At 42.6% G+C, this 15,947-nt stretch overlaps 1 protein-coding gene across 10 annotated transcripts in view; it reads right to left on the reverse strand.

Moving 5' to 3' along the window:
- cadpsa (Ca2+-dependent activator protein for secretion a) overlaps nucleotides 1-15,947 on the reverse strand; it is a 192,110-nt gene that overhangs the window by 22,816 nt on the left and 153,347 nt on the right. For all 10 annotated transcript variants that reach the window (XM_086198308.1, XM_086198314.1, XM_086198304.1 and 7 more), the window contains 2 exons: nucleotides 15,458-15,490; nucleotides 12,330-12,437 (listed from right to left, as the gene is read on the reverse strand). In XM_086198308.1, coding sequence (XP_086054434.1) covers nucleotides 12,330-12,437; nucleotides 15,458-15,490 — 141 coding nt within the window. The remainder of the gene's footprint in view (nucleotides 1-12,329; nucleotides 12,438-15,457; nucleotides 15,491-15,947) is intronic.

Below are 15,947 nucleotides of genomic sequence, written 5' to 3' on the forward strand. Positions count from 1 at the left end.
ATGTCTGCGGCTGAGGGAGTTAAGTTTGCGTGCTGCCTGGGCTCAGTGTTGATTAAACTGTTCACTTGGCGTGGCGTTGGGACTGGCAGTTCATGACCACAGCAAAGCGGTGAGGCGTCCTCGGACCGTCAAGTGGTATGACGCCAGCAAAGAATTCCCTTTCACTGCTACAACATATTAGACCCCTATACCATCACCCCCCCCCACACACACACACACACACTCACACACAAACGCCCACTAACCCACCCGCCTAGACCACAACACAGCAGCGGCGGCGAGGACGACAACAATCTCAAATCCCTCAATCTGCGGCTCAATCTGACCCCTCGCCTCTCTCCGCTCCGCCACTGCCGTTCAGCAGTTGGTGAGCAGAGTGAGACGGGAGGAGCAGCAGCGATTAAAAAGCGGTTTAAAGTTCGTCACACAGAAGTGCAATTTCGCCACGCTTGGGAATCTGATAACCATCCAAGGTCAACGGAAATACTTCAAATCAATCAATGAGCCGTACTCCTAATCCCCTCTGGGCGAAGGCAGATTAAGTGTATAATTGACCTATGTAATCCCTGTATCTGCATCTACAGGGGAGGGAGGGGGACAGGGGGCGGGGGGTCTCCAAGATCCTCAAGCCCTGCTCTCCCACAGTGTCCTCCCAACCTGACTGGCATGTTTGTTTGCCTCTGCTGCGTACAGGGGAAGCGGGGCGGGGTGGGGGTGGGTCATGTGGCAGGATGCAGTGGCGTATCAGTGCTGGGCTGGATTTGGCTCAGGCTAAAGACGTGGCTTTTTTTAATCAATGATCCCCGGCCTGCGTCCTGCTAAGTCCCCTCTCCAGTATCATTGGAGCACATCTGTTTTAATCTGGGCCTCTTCAGCCACTCTTTCAAGAACTAAACCAGAGGGAGGGAGGGGGAAATGGTGCAGGGGGACAAAATTAATTTCTCCCCATTCCCATAACACATACACACAAACAAACACACACACTCAGCATCAGCACACTCGTGCAGTAGCAAAAGCGAGTGCAGTGTTCTGAAACTTTATGAGTGAAAAGACAGTAAACAAATCAATCACTGTCACCCACGTTTGTGGCGTATATCCCAAGACTCTTTCAAATCAGTTCCATTTGCTTCAATTCAGGGTCTGACATCAATACGAAACAATAAACACTCATTAACACAATCAATCAATCATCAACTCTCAAACTGCAAATAAAGTTTAGTTCTCTTATTCCTGAACTCTGGAGAGCAATGAAACCCATCCATCCATCCATTGTCTTCCGCTTATTCCTACATTAAGGGTCGCGGGGGGGTGGGGGGGGTGAAGCCTATCCCAGCATCAACGGGCAAGAGGCAGGGTTCACCCTGAACAGGTCACCAGTCCATCGCAGGGCAGACGCACATTCATACCTACAGTCAATTTAGAGTATCAATCAGCCTCGTCCCCAGTTGCATGTCTTTGGACGGTGGAAGAAGCCGGAGTACCAGAGAGAACCCACGCAGGTACGGGAGAACATTCAAACTCCACACAGAAAGATCCTGTGCCCGAGCCGGGACTCGAAACCGGAACTTTCTTGCTGTGAGGCGACAGTGCTGACCACTGCACCACCGTGCAGCCAGCAATGAAACCATGAACATGAATTAAAATGTGCTGAATGTGGAGCAGATGAAAGGGTAATGCAGACATGAAACAGGAATTTCAAAAATATAAGCCCATCTAAGGTATCACGACATGGGTTTATCGCTGGAATCGTTCCGATGTATTCATGTGTCGCGACAGGTCGATGCAACAAATATCAACAAAACTGATGAACCTGACAAAATAGTGAATACTAGGATGTGCAAGATTGATAAAACCTGTTAATGATAACGACAAGATCAGGCGTAGTCCCCATCATCTATCGTGTGTAATTGTTCATTTAGAGTTTGACATCAATCTATTTGTCCGTCTATCCACTTCAAGGTGCTGTGCTCTGTCGGATTTCCAAATTAGATGGCAAATATGATCCCATTGACAAATTCTGCATCGCAGACAAGTTTCCCATCAAGGGGTCAGCCTTACCCTCAGATGCCTAGATCATCTCACTCTGTTTTGGACTCTATGGACATAAAGGTGCAGAGGCCTTAAGAATCCTTCCCATCCTTTCCCTCGGATCTAATAGTGACCGCAGACACACTGAGAACACCTTGTCTCAGTACTCCAGCTCCTACTGAGCCTCCAAAGAAGGACCTGCAAGTGCACAAAATGCTCTTCAAGGTGTTACCGGGTTACACTTCCTGGACGGCAATGTCCCAGCACCATCTGAGCTCAGCAAGGCCTCAACAATCAGAAACCAGCGGTGCGGCCCACCGCTGCACAGGCGCTTCGCCCACCCTTCACACACCCTTGTTCCACTTGTAGTGAGGTCACGCTGCGGCGCTGTCTGGTCTCTCCATTACTTGCATACTGGTCACTCGGCCTTAGACACATACAATCTCACCAATGTGATGATGACGATTCCTTTAAACACTCCTGATTTCGTGAAAACGAGCAGCTCAAACTCAAGTGTAAGTGTCAAGGAAGGGTGACACTGACAGAAGGTTTTAAGTATATCATGACAACATCAGATCATGTTATCACATGCTTATCTTTAAACTTCCCAATCCTGTGGTCCGTTATTATTGGGAACATTTTTTAAACCTTATCACATTATTGGTGCAGAGATTTTATTATACAGTATTTTTGCTTTAAATGAAGGCCAAAAATGTATCATTTATAAAATGTATAAGGGTTATTGCAAGTTATTACATAATAGGCCGCTATATTTTGACCAATAAAAAGTGATAACTTTTCACATGATGCAAAACAAAACAACAATTTATCATTTTACACTTTTTGGGCAGTTATTACATTATCACTATTATTCCATCAAGAACAAATAATGAAAAAGCTTTATTGGCAGTTATTCTAGTGCGCTGCAGGGATGATGCAAGTTTCACGGTCAACAGGAAGTTAGCATTGCCATGGGTTCCTCTGGGTTAATACAGACGTGACCTGACGCAGCCATCAGTCAATAGCTAGAGTTCAACGAGGGATTGCCACACAATCGTAATCATGCTGTCACACCTGCCTTCACAGACATTTTCACAATAGCAGAAATGTAATTCCATGATTGGATTCGTCCTCAGGGTTGTGGCTCGTAAAATAAATGTAGCAAATCTGATTGAAACTACCAAAAGTGTGATTTTCTTCTTGGGGTGTGATTAGTGAGAGAACTGGGTCAGAAATCAATTAAAAATGTCTTGGTCCAAGAACACCCCCCCGCAACCACCAATCTCTAACAGGACACGGGTATTTGCACATGCTAATATGTCTCAGATTATGTTTCATTTCTTCAGAGGCTGTTGTTTGTTTAACATTAGAAGCATTAGAGCACATATGGGCCTGTCTGCTGTCTCGAGACATGAAATTATGAGCGTTGACACATATTTTGATATTACGGGGCCATAGTTAAATAATCTGCTTACTGTGGCTGACATTAGAAGGCATCTTTGTACAAATGCATGTCATAACTCCAATTAAAACCGTCACCATGCTGTCAGTGGAGGAAATCCCAGCCAAACAGATTCAAGGCACTGGAAAAGTGTCTCCAGTTTTATGCAGACAGAATCTTGCTCAGCTGGCTGTTAGACTGCTGTTCCTCTTCAGATTGTGTGAAATTAAATTCACTTGAAGGAGTTTATGTGCTGATCTGATTTAAAATGGAATCTCTTTAACACACTCGGTGGGAGTTTGGCTGTACATTATGACCCTTTGAGGGACTTTAAGACTTTAATCTTGTCAACTGGTATGAATTATATGTCCCCGCAGGTTATCAAAACACCATAAATGTCTGTTCTTGCCTTAAAAAGCAGAAGGATTAGTAGCAGTTTTCCAAACATTTTGTGTTTTTTTCAGCTTTTATTATGTTGGGACTGTCTGAGGAAAAACAACTGTGAAGTGGTTGATGTCCTCCAGCAGTCGTTACAGGTATGACCACAGGAAAGATGACATCAGTGTATTAATTCTGGTGGTACACTAACTGAACAAACACCGCACGTTGACCCTGCTCTTACACCAGGGATGCGCTTGAGACGTGTGCGGTGCAGCATTTTTAGCCAGCCACAGAGTCTCTGTTTCACTTGGAGATTTACATTCCAAGTTAACCGTCGTTACCCCCATGAAGAAGAAGAAAAAAAACCCTTCATGAACAAATGGAGACACAAATGTCACCATAAAACATTGCAAATGTTTTTAGCTGCTGATTCTACACACTGTGGTGCGTCACCTGTTGCCAGCCACCTGACATGCCCACTGGATTTTTATAAACTTGCTAAATGTTGAAAAACAATGTGACGCAAACTGACTTCTGATGGAAAGATTATGTAATATGGTTAGCAGCTTCACAGTAAGGAGGTCCTGGGATCGATTCTGAGATGGTAAATTTCCCGCAGGTGCGAATGTTTTTTTTTTTTTCACATCGGCGCTGTGACGGATGGCGACCTGTCCGGGATGCACCCCGCATGTCACCCAGTGACTGCTGGGATAGGCTCCAGTCTCCGGTCCTTAACAGGACAAGCAGTATCAACAACAACTGAACTGAGTTTAGAAACAAATTCTATAATTTTAAATCAGCTGTAGAAGTAATGATTTCCAGTGACTAATGTTACATCCGTCTATTGCTTTTACATGTAAGCCTTTATCAAGTCTGTAATCTTGAGTAAGAATCCACTATTTTGCTGTATTCAAAACCAGAATTCCCAGTGGATAATGGCTACCACCACCAAGCCAACCTGAGCTAGCAGATTTATCTGGTACCCAGCCTAGCTACAACTTAGCCTTCATACAAACCTTTCATCGCAAATTAGTTGCAAAAATGATTAGCAAACAGGCCTGTGATGAAACACAGATGAAAAACGAATGCAACAGAATGAGGCTCTCAGTGGAGACGTCACCGAGGAGAGGAAACTCCAAACAACAGGCACGTTCAAAATCTCTTTTTATGCTCAGACAAAAGTCCAGCTGTGCATCTGTGAAGAGATCCAGTTGCGTCAGTTGATTCCATTTTATTTACTGTAATAAAACTTTCACTTCTGTCGATCTTTATGTCCAGCAGAGTTATACATGTTTGTCAGTGTTGCACCCCAGAATACCGCCTCCACAAACAGGCCAAAGGCAGGTTTAAAGGTATTTCTGCTGGAACGCCAGCCAATAAGCCAGCAGCTAATATTCCAGTGTTACGAGCAGGCCTATTGTGAGCGTGTATGGGATATAGGTTGTAATCCTCACCAGGGCAAACTGACAAAACAGATAAATAAATGAAGTCATCAGCCCACAAAGGGAGGGGAGGGGCCTCCGAACAAAGCAAAGATTAAAGGGAGTCCATCCTGACCTTATTTTAACAAGACCCCCCCGCGACACACACAGGGGGAGCAGCTTTGGTGGCCTCAGTGTTGTTTCTTTTCCTGTGCTTCAGTGACTGATAAAACAATGTTCTCTTACTCTAATGTTTGATGGGACATTTATGCATTCAAACAGAGGTAATCAATACATGTACTAGTATGTGAAAGCCTCATTGACAATTCCTGTCATTCTCAGTGATTTTTTCCCAACTGCTTACTTACCAGTTTACCAGCAAGGGCAAAATTCAATAAGCGTGTGGAACCTGCAGGAAGGGATGACATATTTTTGTATATGTTAATATACAATACAATATAATGTTTAATATTACTACTATATTTATGTGGGAGAAATATCCGGGCACACTTGAAACAAAAGCCAGATTATATTGTTTCTATAGAAATGGGCTAAGGCATATTCCATTAGGAAAAAATATATCTACTTCTCTTGCTTTGCAAGAATGTTATTACCATATAGTATATAAATCACTTGTAGAGATATGGTGTGCCAGAGCCTTCCAAACCACTCCATCCTCTTGATTCATGATTCGACACCAACAAATTATGATTTAAACGCAACATTTTCTGTGGACTTCCCTCTGATATTTCAGCACAATTATTACAGAAATGTGCTTCCATTTCCTCACTGATGTTGTTCTAAATGCCATATATTGATTGTGAAAGCTTGACGGGCGATACAACAGTACCCAGGGGTGACAGAAATCAGCGAAGGTTCGATTCTTGAGTTTCTCCACCAATGTTTTTCCACTGTATATGCAGAGATGAGCACAAGATAGCCAACTTTTTGTTACCAGATACAAAAGTCTCTGCTGCTGCTTCATACTTGCAAGTGTGTCTCAACAGTGGAGAGGTCAGTCTATTTACGGGCCTACATCCCTGTGAGTGTCCAGGTTAGCAAGAAATTAACAGGGCGCAGACAGAGTCAATCACCGGGTAACCGGTGAGGCAATAAAACAAGTTTGGCACAAACGAAAAGGAACGTGGTGAGATCTGAGACCGGGTGACAAACCATCAACAAGTCATGACAGGAAGTGTCGCACAATCAAACCATGATGATAGATGTCCAGGAGAGGAAACTGTTTGCCAGGTCATAAATCCATCCCTTTTCATCATCCAGTTCAGGTTTAAAAGATCAAATTCAGTTTCTACTGAAATATAATTCTGCCCATAAAGAATAGAAACAAACCTGAAGATCTGCGAATTTGTACAAGAGATTTAGAAGTTAAGATCAATAAGAATTCACGGTACAGAGAACACTTTCAGTTCAAGGAATGTCAATGGCTTCAGAAAATTGAATGTTAACATAGTCTACACTTTATAGGGCATTTTTTTTAACCAACTGTATTTATACTCCACAACAGACCCAATTCAGTCATATTTCATCCAAATTTGGTTAAAAAAAGATTAAAAATATTGTATTGTCTATCATATCCCAAACCAAGCATATCTTCACACCCCTACTGTTAAAAAAAAAGAAAAATATGTGTGTTCAAACCCTCAAAAGCATGCATGCATCAATTAGGATTTTCAATGTCAACCTTTCACTCACACACACACTCACGCACACATGCACAAACACACACACACCAAGTTGAAGCAGCAGGTTCTGGAGTTTCACTTCTTTCTTTTTTATACTGTTCTCACTTCGAGACAAGCGTCAGTTTTGATTAGGTAGGCGGTTGCTCCCTTATTCGTCTGACTGTTTCTTTATCAGCATTGAATGTGATTGAAAATGACTTTGCGTGAATAATAATATTCAGAAATATGACATGAAACAACTCTGTCCATGGGGTCCAGAAGGATGTGTTTAACTGGATGAATACAGCTGTAAGAGAGAGGGAGAATGAGTCAAAAATAAGGGTGGAGTGACAAGAAAAGCACAACAGAGCAGCAGAGAGCAGCCAGAGACACCTTCATCGGCCTCTGTGACGCCGTGGGGAGAACTGATCGAGAATGACAACATAGAGAAGCCGTGGTGAGACAAATCCTGGCAGAAACACTCTCGTGGAGGAAGAACAGATATATGGCAAAGCAACGGGTCAAGATGCAGCAAGAACCAGCAAACACTCGTCAGCAAACACCTCTGTCAGGAGCGACACGGGGAGTGCACGAGGTAGAAGACGGATAGGAGAGCACCTCAAGGCCTCCATTCAACAAAATGGCACAGACAGATAGATGCAAGTGTGTACACGTCTCCTGCGACCGCTCTGCAGGAACTGGAGCACCAACACGCACACTCAGGAAGGATGATGAGGATGACCCTGACTCGGCTCTGACCGCTTCAGCACTCGCCAAAATAAAAGCATGAACAATAATTAAGTTAAAATGATTATTGGCACAATTATATGAACAGTTTCACTCAAAGTAGCTTTAATTGATTATGTTTATACTCGCGTAAGTTGCCTGATGATCAATGATCAATTTTTAGCATGTAATGATTTTAACAAATCATAAATAGATTTGTTCTTAGATAAACATAAAGAGACAGAAACATCTGAGGCCCTCACACGCTCTTCATCAGGGGAGTTACAGGTGTTCTTCATGTGCAGAATGAATACAGATCCCACCCGTGGGTGAGGTCGAAAGGTGACGATGGTAGACCACCAACATTTAAAATGTATCCCCGATCTGCTGTTGAATGAAGATATTTTACATGGTGCCTCACTCTGTCCGTTGCAGTTCAAGGCTGAGACATGCAACTCATTTTCCCCTCAACCCAATCAAACTGGGTTCTATTCCAAACATATGTCACTCTCTTCCCTCCACGTTCACAGCACAATCTTGTAAAACAAAACAAAAGCATCATGGAGGAGTAGGAGTTAAGGTACCTTTGTTATTTTAGCGTTAGCTCATCAGGAGGAGGGAGGACTTGGCATTAACTACGGACCACATAAACATTTCTATATCTGTCACAGAGGTCTAAGACGGGCTGGGAATCCTAACTACATAGAGGCCAGGTCATTTGCTGTAATTTCTAAAATATTCTTCACCCAACTGAAAAACTAAAGAAATGCAATACAACTGAGATTGTGATATTGTGATGCACTGCAGAAGTTTTGAGGATGATAGAGAGTATATCATCCTCAAAACTTCTTATTTTGTCATGTATTTATTTACTCTTTAAAAAAAAAACTAAAATACTAAAGGGTTTGTAACAAAAACAAGATTTTATCGGATAATAAGTAAGTAAAAACTATTAACTTGGTGCAACAGGAGGCCACCTGTTTCCTGTTCCAACCAAGAGTCAAGAGCCAAGATCCTAAACTTAATAGAAAGCCATACTAGAACCCTAACCCCTCCCCAAACCTGTGATTGTCCCTAAACAACAACAGGTCTTCACCAAAGTGTTGACGCATCATAATCCATTACTTTCCCATCTTCATTTGCAACAAAATCCAAAGTTCATGTCATTGAAGTTGTTGGTTGTACTAAATTCCACCTAGTGACAAATAGCTTGAGCTATCTGTCAGCTGTGTGTCGGAATGAGCCCCAACCTCCCACATTTAATGCTTCTATTCAAACGACCTGAACACAAAGCAAAGCCATCTTACAAAGTGATCTTTGTGCCCCTTTTTCAATTGATTAACAGTTGTTTGCAGACTCCACAACAGAGAAGATAATCCCTCACGACCAGAACACACTGCACGCAAACACCACGAGACAAAGCAGCGAAGAGGAGAGTGGCACAGAGATGATCCAGAGAGCAGCTCATCCCGCTGCAGGGATGGTTTTAGCACACTTTGGGAGCAATCCTGCAGTTTGACCTAAGAGGAGGCTCAGCAGCAGGGCTCTGTTTTGGTGTTACTCGACCTCATCTCAATTAATTGAGGCAAACAGTGTCATGTGACTGTGTCGCAAGTTGATTACAGCTTGAGTTGATTACTTTAAAACAGCCATGCAGAAAAACACTGATGCATTTGTACAGTTAGCTTCACTAAATGACTGTATGAGATGGGATTCCAGCTCATGTGCACAGACAAGCGACACAGAGCAGCTTGGTGGTCGATTGACAATTTGCTACCTGCCAGGCGCACCTGTTGGGGGAACTTTAACTATTTAATGTTTGTAATGCCTAAAAAAATGGTTTAGGATAGTGCTGGTGACACATGTGGGCAATCATGTCAGCATGAGCAGAGGTACACTTCATGGTATAAGACCCATGGGGAGTGAGACTCACTTTTTAACAAGGTGGGACCAATATTAGTGGACATATGGGATGAAGACCTGTTGAAGTGAGTGACCGAGAAGAACGCTGGGGCATTTTCACACGTATAGTCTGCAGATCTCTGGTCTAAATCGGCTGATAAGATAGAAAACTTTTTTTTTTTCATAAAGACAAGAGGCGCACCTATCTTTTATCCCTAAAACACACAAGCTACAGTTGGCCGCCTCCGCCAAGACATGTTTGCTTACAGGAGCCGTTGACCTGGTAGCTGGGTCAAATCAGGGTTAGACACGCTTAAACCCTGTAACCAAACCAAGGTCTCCTCTAAAGTGCCTCAGCCTGAAATCAACTGCTGCTTTCACACCAACTCAACTGACCCACACCAAAGGAGAAACAACACCGGAGTACATTCAGACTGGACGAGACAAAAGTGAAGTAACACAAGAACACTTGGAATTAGAGGTGGGTTAAAAATGTCTATATACCTCCTATACTTGTCATACATAAATCATACTCATACGTATTACTAACTCGTCTTCTTCTCCAGAGCCTTCGGGCTCCCCTCATCCCAGATTCCAGGTGCTGCTGGAGGAGGCTACAGACCTGAAGAGGCTCAAGCTGCCACCTGTAGCTCCACCTGCTCACGTCCCTGTCTGTCCATCAGTCTCTTCCCGTTCTCTCTCTCTTTATCTCTGTCCCTCTCTTTCCTTCTGTATATCTGTCTTCCTCCATTATCTGTCTTTGTCTCTGCACTGCTCTCCTGCTCTCTTTCCCTCCAACCGGTCAAAGCAGAAGGCCGTCCCCATTGAGCCTGGATCTGCTCGACGTTCCTGCCTGTTAAAAGGAAGGTTTTCGTCACCGGTGTTGCAGGATGTGCTTGCTGATGGAGAACTGTTGGGTGTAAATTCATTGAAGGAGTGTGGTACTGGACCTGCTCTACTTGGAAAGTGTCATGAGATAACTTTTGTTGGGATTTGGCACTATATAAATAAAATTGACTTGACTTGACTTGACTATACTGATATTTTATCGATTTGATATTTTATACATTTGTAGGAAAGATTATCCATACGTAAATCCCAGTATCAATCTTTTAAAATGCATTAGATTTTACCCGTTTATTTTTTTGTTTTTTTTTGCCCCTTTAGTATCGCGTGATTTAGTGCGTAGTGCAACGTTATTGCAGTCAGATTATCAGATCTCACGAGATCCAGGCCATGTGCCTCCAATCAGAGAACAACAAGATGGCGGAAGCGCAACTTTAATCTCCGGCAAATTTAAGAGCCGATGTCTGGCAGCACTTCGGCTTTAAGAAGCAAGAAAACTGCGCCCAACTTGACAAAAATAATGCTGTGCGCAAAATGTGCAAAGTAGAGGTTAAATACAACGGAAATACAACTAATCTCCGGAGCCATTTGACGAGGCATCACCAAGAGTACACTCAGCAACCAGGAAACTACAAGTCACTGCAACAATCCTCGCTGGAGAAAGCATTTGGGATGAAGTTTCCATCCACGCCTCCATGTGCAGAGAACATCACTTCGGCTCTGGCGGTATGTGCTACTGACACGGAAACAACTGAGTCAAGTCACAATCTCAAAGATGTACAGAGATGTTAAAAACAACGTCGCAACTGCAATGAAATCGGCAGAGAGAGTTGCCATCACTTGCGACAGCTGGACAAACAGAGCTACGGATTCCTACTTGACAATCACCTCTCATTACACTGACAGTAACTGGTCCCTCATGTCCCACGTTTTACAAACGCGGGTGAGTGAAGCTCGCCACACCGCGAGTCATCTTGCTGAGCTGCTGACAGTTTGTGGAAGTCTAAGTTGCCCTTTTGTTTTGAATGACAGTAAAAAGTGCATGATGTTGTATAACTATTGTTTAATGGTCAGTTCTCAATGTAAATATTAATATTTAATCATGCAGCAGGTTAGAGGGTTACTTTTACAATTGAATTTACAGCATTAGTCCTTTGAGAATCTCTTCCATTACCAAAGCAAAATTGGTATTGTAACTAAAATATCGTATCGTATATTGTATCGAATCGTATCTGATATCGTATCGACTTGGGACCTTGTGTATCGAAATCGTATCGTATCGGGAGGTCAGTGGTGATACCCAGCTCTACTTGGAATCACTGTCTTTGCCGACCTCAACTGGCTTAGCTTTGTGTACCTGTGTACGCAGACCCCCAGATTACCGTTACATGTGCAATGTCCTCAGCACAGTCTCCACCCGCCAGTGAGTGTAGAGCTGCAGCCACAGGTGGTTACTCACAGCTCTACATCAGCCCATTCAACCTCCATTCATGCTCTCTGTTGAACAAATTGGTTTGTTCTTTTAATGCAATAATACTTTCTTAATTTAATTGGTCCCAATTCCATAATTTTGTTCCAGTTGACAACTGAGCCTGTAGGAAATATATAAGGGGCCTTTGTCAACGTCTTCAAAATCATCATAAAATGTAAATCGGTTTGTAATGTAAAGTAATGCTGCGTATTTGATTTCAGAAAGCTAATAATGTTGTTTTGTAAAAGCTACTCTCTTCAACATGCTGAAACACCAAGGGAGCAAAAAGCTTACACACTCTTGAGCTTGTCATTGAATTTAAGAGAACAAAGGTGGCATGAAGGACTGAAGAAGCTGGATGTGCCGTTTCCTAAGTGAGGGTGCACAACCAAAGCTGGATGGAGGACCAGGAGATTCAGCTGCTTACTTACGTCAAACAATCTTTCTATGTACACCTCCTCATTGACCTTCTCCCGCAGCATGTCCTGGGAGTGACGGACAAAAGTCACGTAACCGTCAGCCACATCCATTCCCGGTTTCTGCAGGGGGCAGGAGAGCGAGTGAGAGAGAAAGAGAGAGAGAGAGAGAGAGAGAGAACCTTAAAGCTATTTCAGCAAACAAAAAGGAAACAGAAGTTATGTCATTTCCTTTAAAGGTAGGAAAGTGAACCTCTCATCAGTCTGAGCTGAGAATTATGTTCTCAAGAAATATGGGGAGAAAATGTTTGTATTCTTTTCTTTTTGTCTGACAAACCCTAAGTGACATACGGTGCATGAGGGCTAAAGGAGTGAGGCTGATGTCAGCTGCACGTCTGCTCAGTGTTTCTGCTTGTTAAAGGACAGTTTTCCTTCATCTGTGTCACCAAATGCTTCATCGTGGGGAAATGCTGGACCTCGTCAACCTAGATCAAATTAAAGTTCATGGTTCTAGACCTGCTCAATTTGTAAAGTGTCATACGATAACTATCATGGAGCTACAAAAATAAAACCGACTTGATATTTAAAAGGGTAATTTCCATTAATTACCATTTGCTTTACTTTCCTTTTCTTAGTGAGGGCAGGGGTGGGGAGGGGGCATGATTGTCGTAACTAGAAGTGAAGAGTGGTACTCTGGCCAATTCCATATTACTATACGCTTGGGACAAAATTCAAAGTTAAAATTCAACCAGTACAGCTAAAAGACCACCCAACCAAAAAAAAAAAAAAAAAAAATATTGGAAATCTTTTTCTGGCTTTTCAAAATATGTACCTCAAACAATTACAATTACTTAAATCTCTTCAGACACTTTTCAAAAAATTCTTGAAATAATAGGAATATTTGCATCTCCAAGGTGATTTGAGGCTACAGGGTGCTGGTGTTCTTCACTCAGTCAGAGAGTTGAGCTTGGCGCTAAATCAACCGTCGCAGTCTGGGCATGTGCAAAGTGAAGCGGCGCACTGCAGACTCTCAATAGGGTTTATTGGGAGAGCAGATTGTGAGGAGGCCTGCCATTCCGACATCTAAAATATTCACTGAGGACAACACATGTGTAAACCGCACCAAGGCTTTCTCTCAAAAATATCTTGCCATTTTCAAGACAAGATAAAACACTCTTTTAACCTTTTGCTTTCTCTTCTTCTCTCTTTTCTCCGACTCACGTGCATCCCCCAAAAATCATGCAAAGAACTCAACCCTGCTGAACTGAACTGACTAACTAGTTAACACGTTTGCAATTACGCTTGCAATGTGTAAATGAGTCGTTCTTTTTTTTCTTTTTTTTTACCAGTGAAAGTCTAATTTTGTACATTAAGGACACAATTAGCATGCTGGACAGGAAACTGCGACCCTGCCAGTGCAAGCACTGCCTTGTCACATTCACTGACAAGGCATTAATTTGAAATTTGGCATGTTGCTACGGCCGAAGTGTTGGCAGCTAATACAGATCTGATGCACACATGCACGCACGCACAAGGAGGCACCACTGCCACCCTGACAGTAGAATGGGAATGTGTTGTGCAACATGGACTCACGATGTATACGGCACAGAGGGCGAAGCACGAGGCACGAGGCACGAGGCGGGCAGGCTGGCAGTGTCTGGCCACATGCATATGAATGGACATTTGGGGGAGGAAACACGGGACATTCAATGTGGAAATATCACAAGCAACACCATGTGGATTTTGATCCTACATGTGAAAGCATGGTCAAATATTTGCACATGCACGAGAAACATACACAAACACCGATGCAACACAAGGAAACAAACGCAGTTAACTCAGAAGTACTCCTAACATTCCAACCCTCAAAGAACAGCTTTGTTTTTTATAACCAGGTCTCTGTTGTCCTCACTGTCTTCCTCCTAACGAGTGATGGAATGACCATTTTCTAAACTGCACCAGTTAGAGCGAGGCAAGCCTGCAGCTTCAGAGCAGAATATAATGTAATCCAATTGAGCAACCTGCTACCTTCAAATTACGCCCAATTAAAGTGCTCTTTTTTGTCACACTGACAGGCCCTGATTGTTGTTACAATTATCCAACGACACTTTTAGTGGGCATAATTTAATGTTAAAGTCCACAGCGGAGTTATTTCAACAACGGTTATTTCTAACAATCACTTAGACACAAAACATAGGAAAAATAAGGTCCCGGTTGATTAAAAAAGGTCCCCTTTAAGCATTTCATTTCAAGTTTATAGTGTATAACACCGGCAATAAAATAACACTTTAAAAAAACATTGCTGGGTCAGCAACATATTTGTCAGCATGCATCAAGTTTGTTAAAATACTCAGGCAGAGAGACATTTGCAAGTCAAAGACCTATTTATGGCTCTCAGTCTAATCTTAAACTTTTCACTTAAGCATTTCACTGTTAACATTTCACAGGTAAGAAATGTGAGCAGTTGTCCTTTTAAAAAAACGACTTAATAAAGTGCATGTGACTGTAACATCTCATACAATGTCAGGTGGAGAACTGTCAGTGATGGCTCCACCATAAATCTGCTCTGGGTTATGTTTGAAATCAGGGCTGGATTCTCACCTGCAGTAAATGAGATTCAATTTAGTCTGCGTTGGCAATTATACAGAAGTTCTATGTAAAACACATTAAAATGTTGTTAATTGGTCGTTAATGTGATCAAGCTCAGTATCAATTACTATATCTTCATGTGCTGTATTTGATACCGTGATTTAGAATTGCACATGCATGATAGAAGCCCCCCTTCCCCCCACGCTTTGTTGCGTCCTTCAGTATTGTTACAGTAACGTTTGTTTCGAACAGCAGGTGTCTCAAACTAGCACTTTAACAGCTGGTTAATCTTTGAGATATGTCAGCCAATAAATAATGATAAAAGGATTGCTTTTTAAAAATATTGGCCTGAAAATCCCATCATCAATCATAAAAAAAAAGATACCAACACAAAGGTATAATCAACTTTTACCAGGCATAAAAAGATTTCCTCCCACTTGTAGATAAAACTGTAGATAAAAGTAACTTGTAGATAAGCTTCTACAGGGGTTGCTTTTCCCCCCGGTGCGCATGAACTAGATGGACACAATAATAAATAAATAAGTTTGACTTACAGGTACATCCACATACTTGGAGGCAGCTTTCACCTTGACATACAGGAGAGAGAGACGTGGGTAGAGTCAGTCGGGATTCCAGCTGGGACACCACTCCCCAGATAAAAAGCTGTAGCACATTGCAACCTGCGGTATCGTAGCAGCTGAACTGGCAACAGTGACTCATGTGGTGACTCCAACTGCAAAAGTGCACTCACATGTTCAATAACCTGCTTTTTCTTACAGCGTGGAAAACCAGCTGAGGTGTTAAGCTGTTTGGTGAAGAGGACGGCTTCGAAAAGGTCAAACAGTATTAACACGAAAAACATGAGATAATCAACGGTACTGCATCATTAAAGATCTCCAACACGCATGTGCTAAGGCCAACAGAAATACTCTAATATGAAAATATAACACTACCATTTTTAAATCTTTAAAATGCTACATACGGATTCTCCCTGGTAAAAAATCCAAGAATTCCACAATTCACGCAGGACGCTTCAGGTTTCTT

Source organism: Aulostomus chinensis, chromosome 3 (genome assembly GCF_037954235.1).
Source record: "Aulostomus chinensis isolate RoL2024-O1b breed Wild chromosome 3, RoL_Achi_v1.0, whole genome shotgun sequence".
NCBI lineage: Eukaryota > Metazoa > Chordata > Actinopteri > Syngnathiformes > Aulostomidae > Aulostomus > Aulostomus chinensis.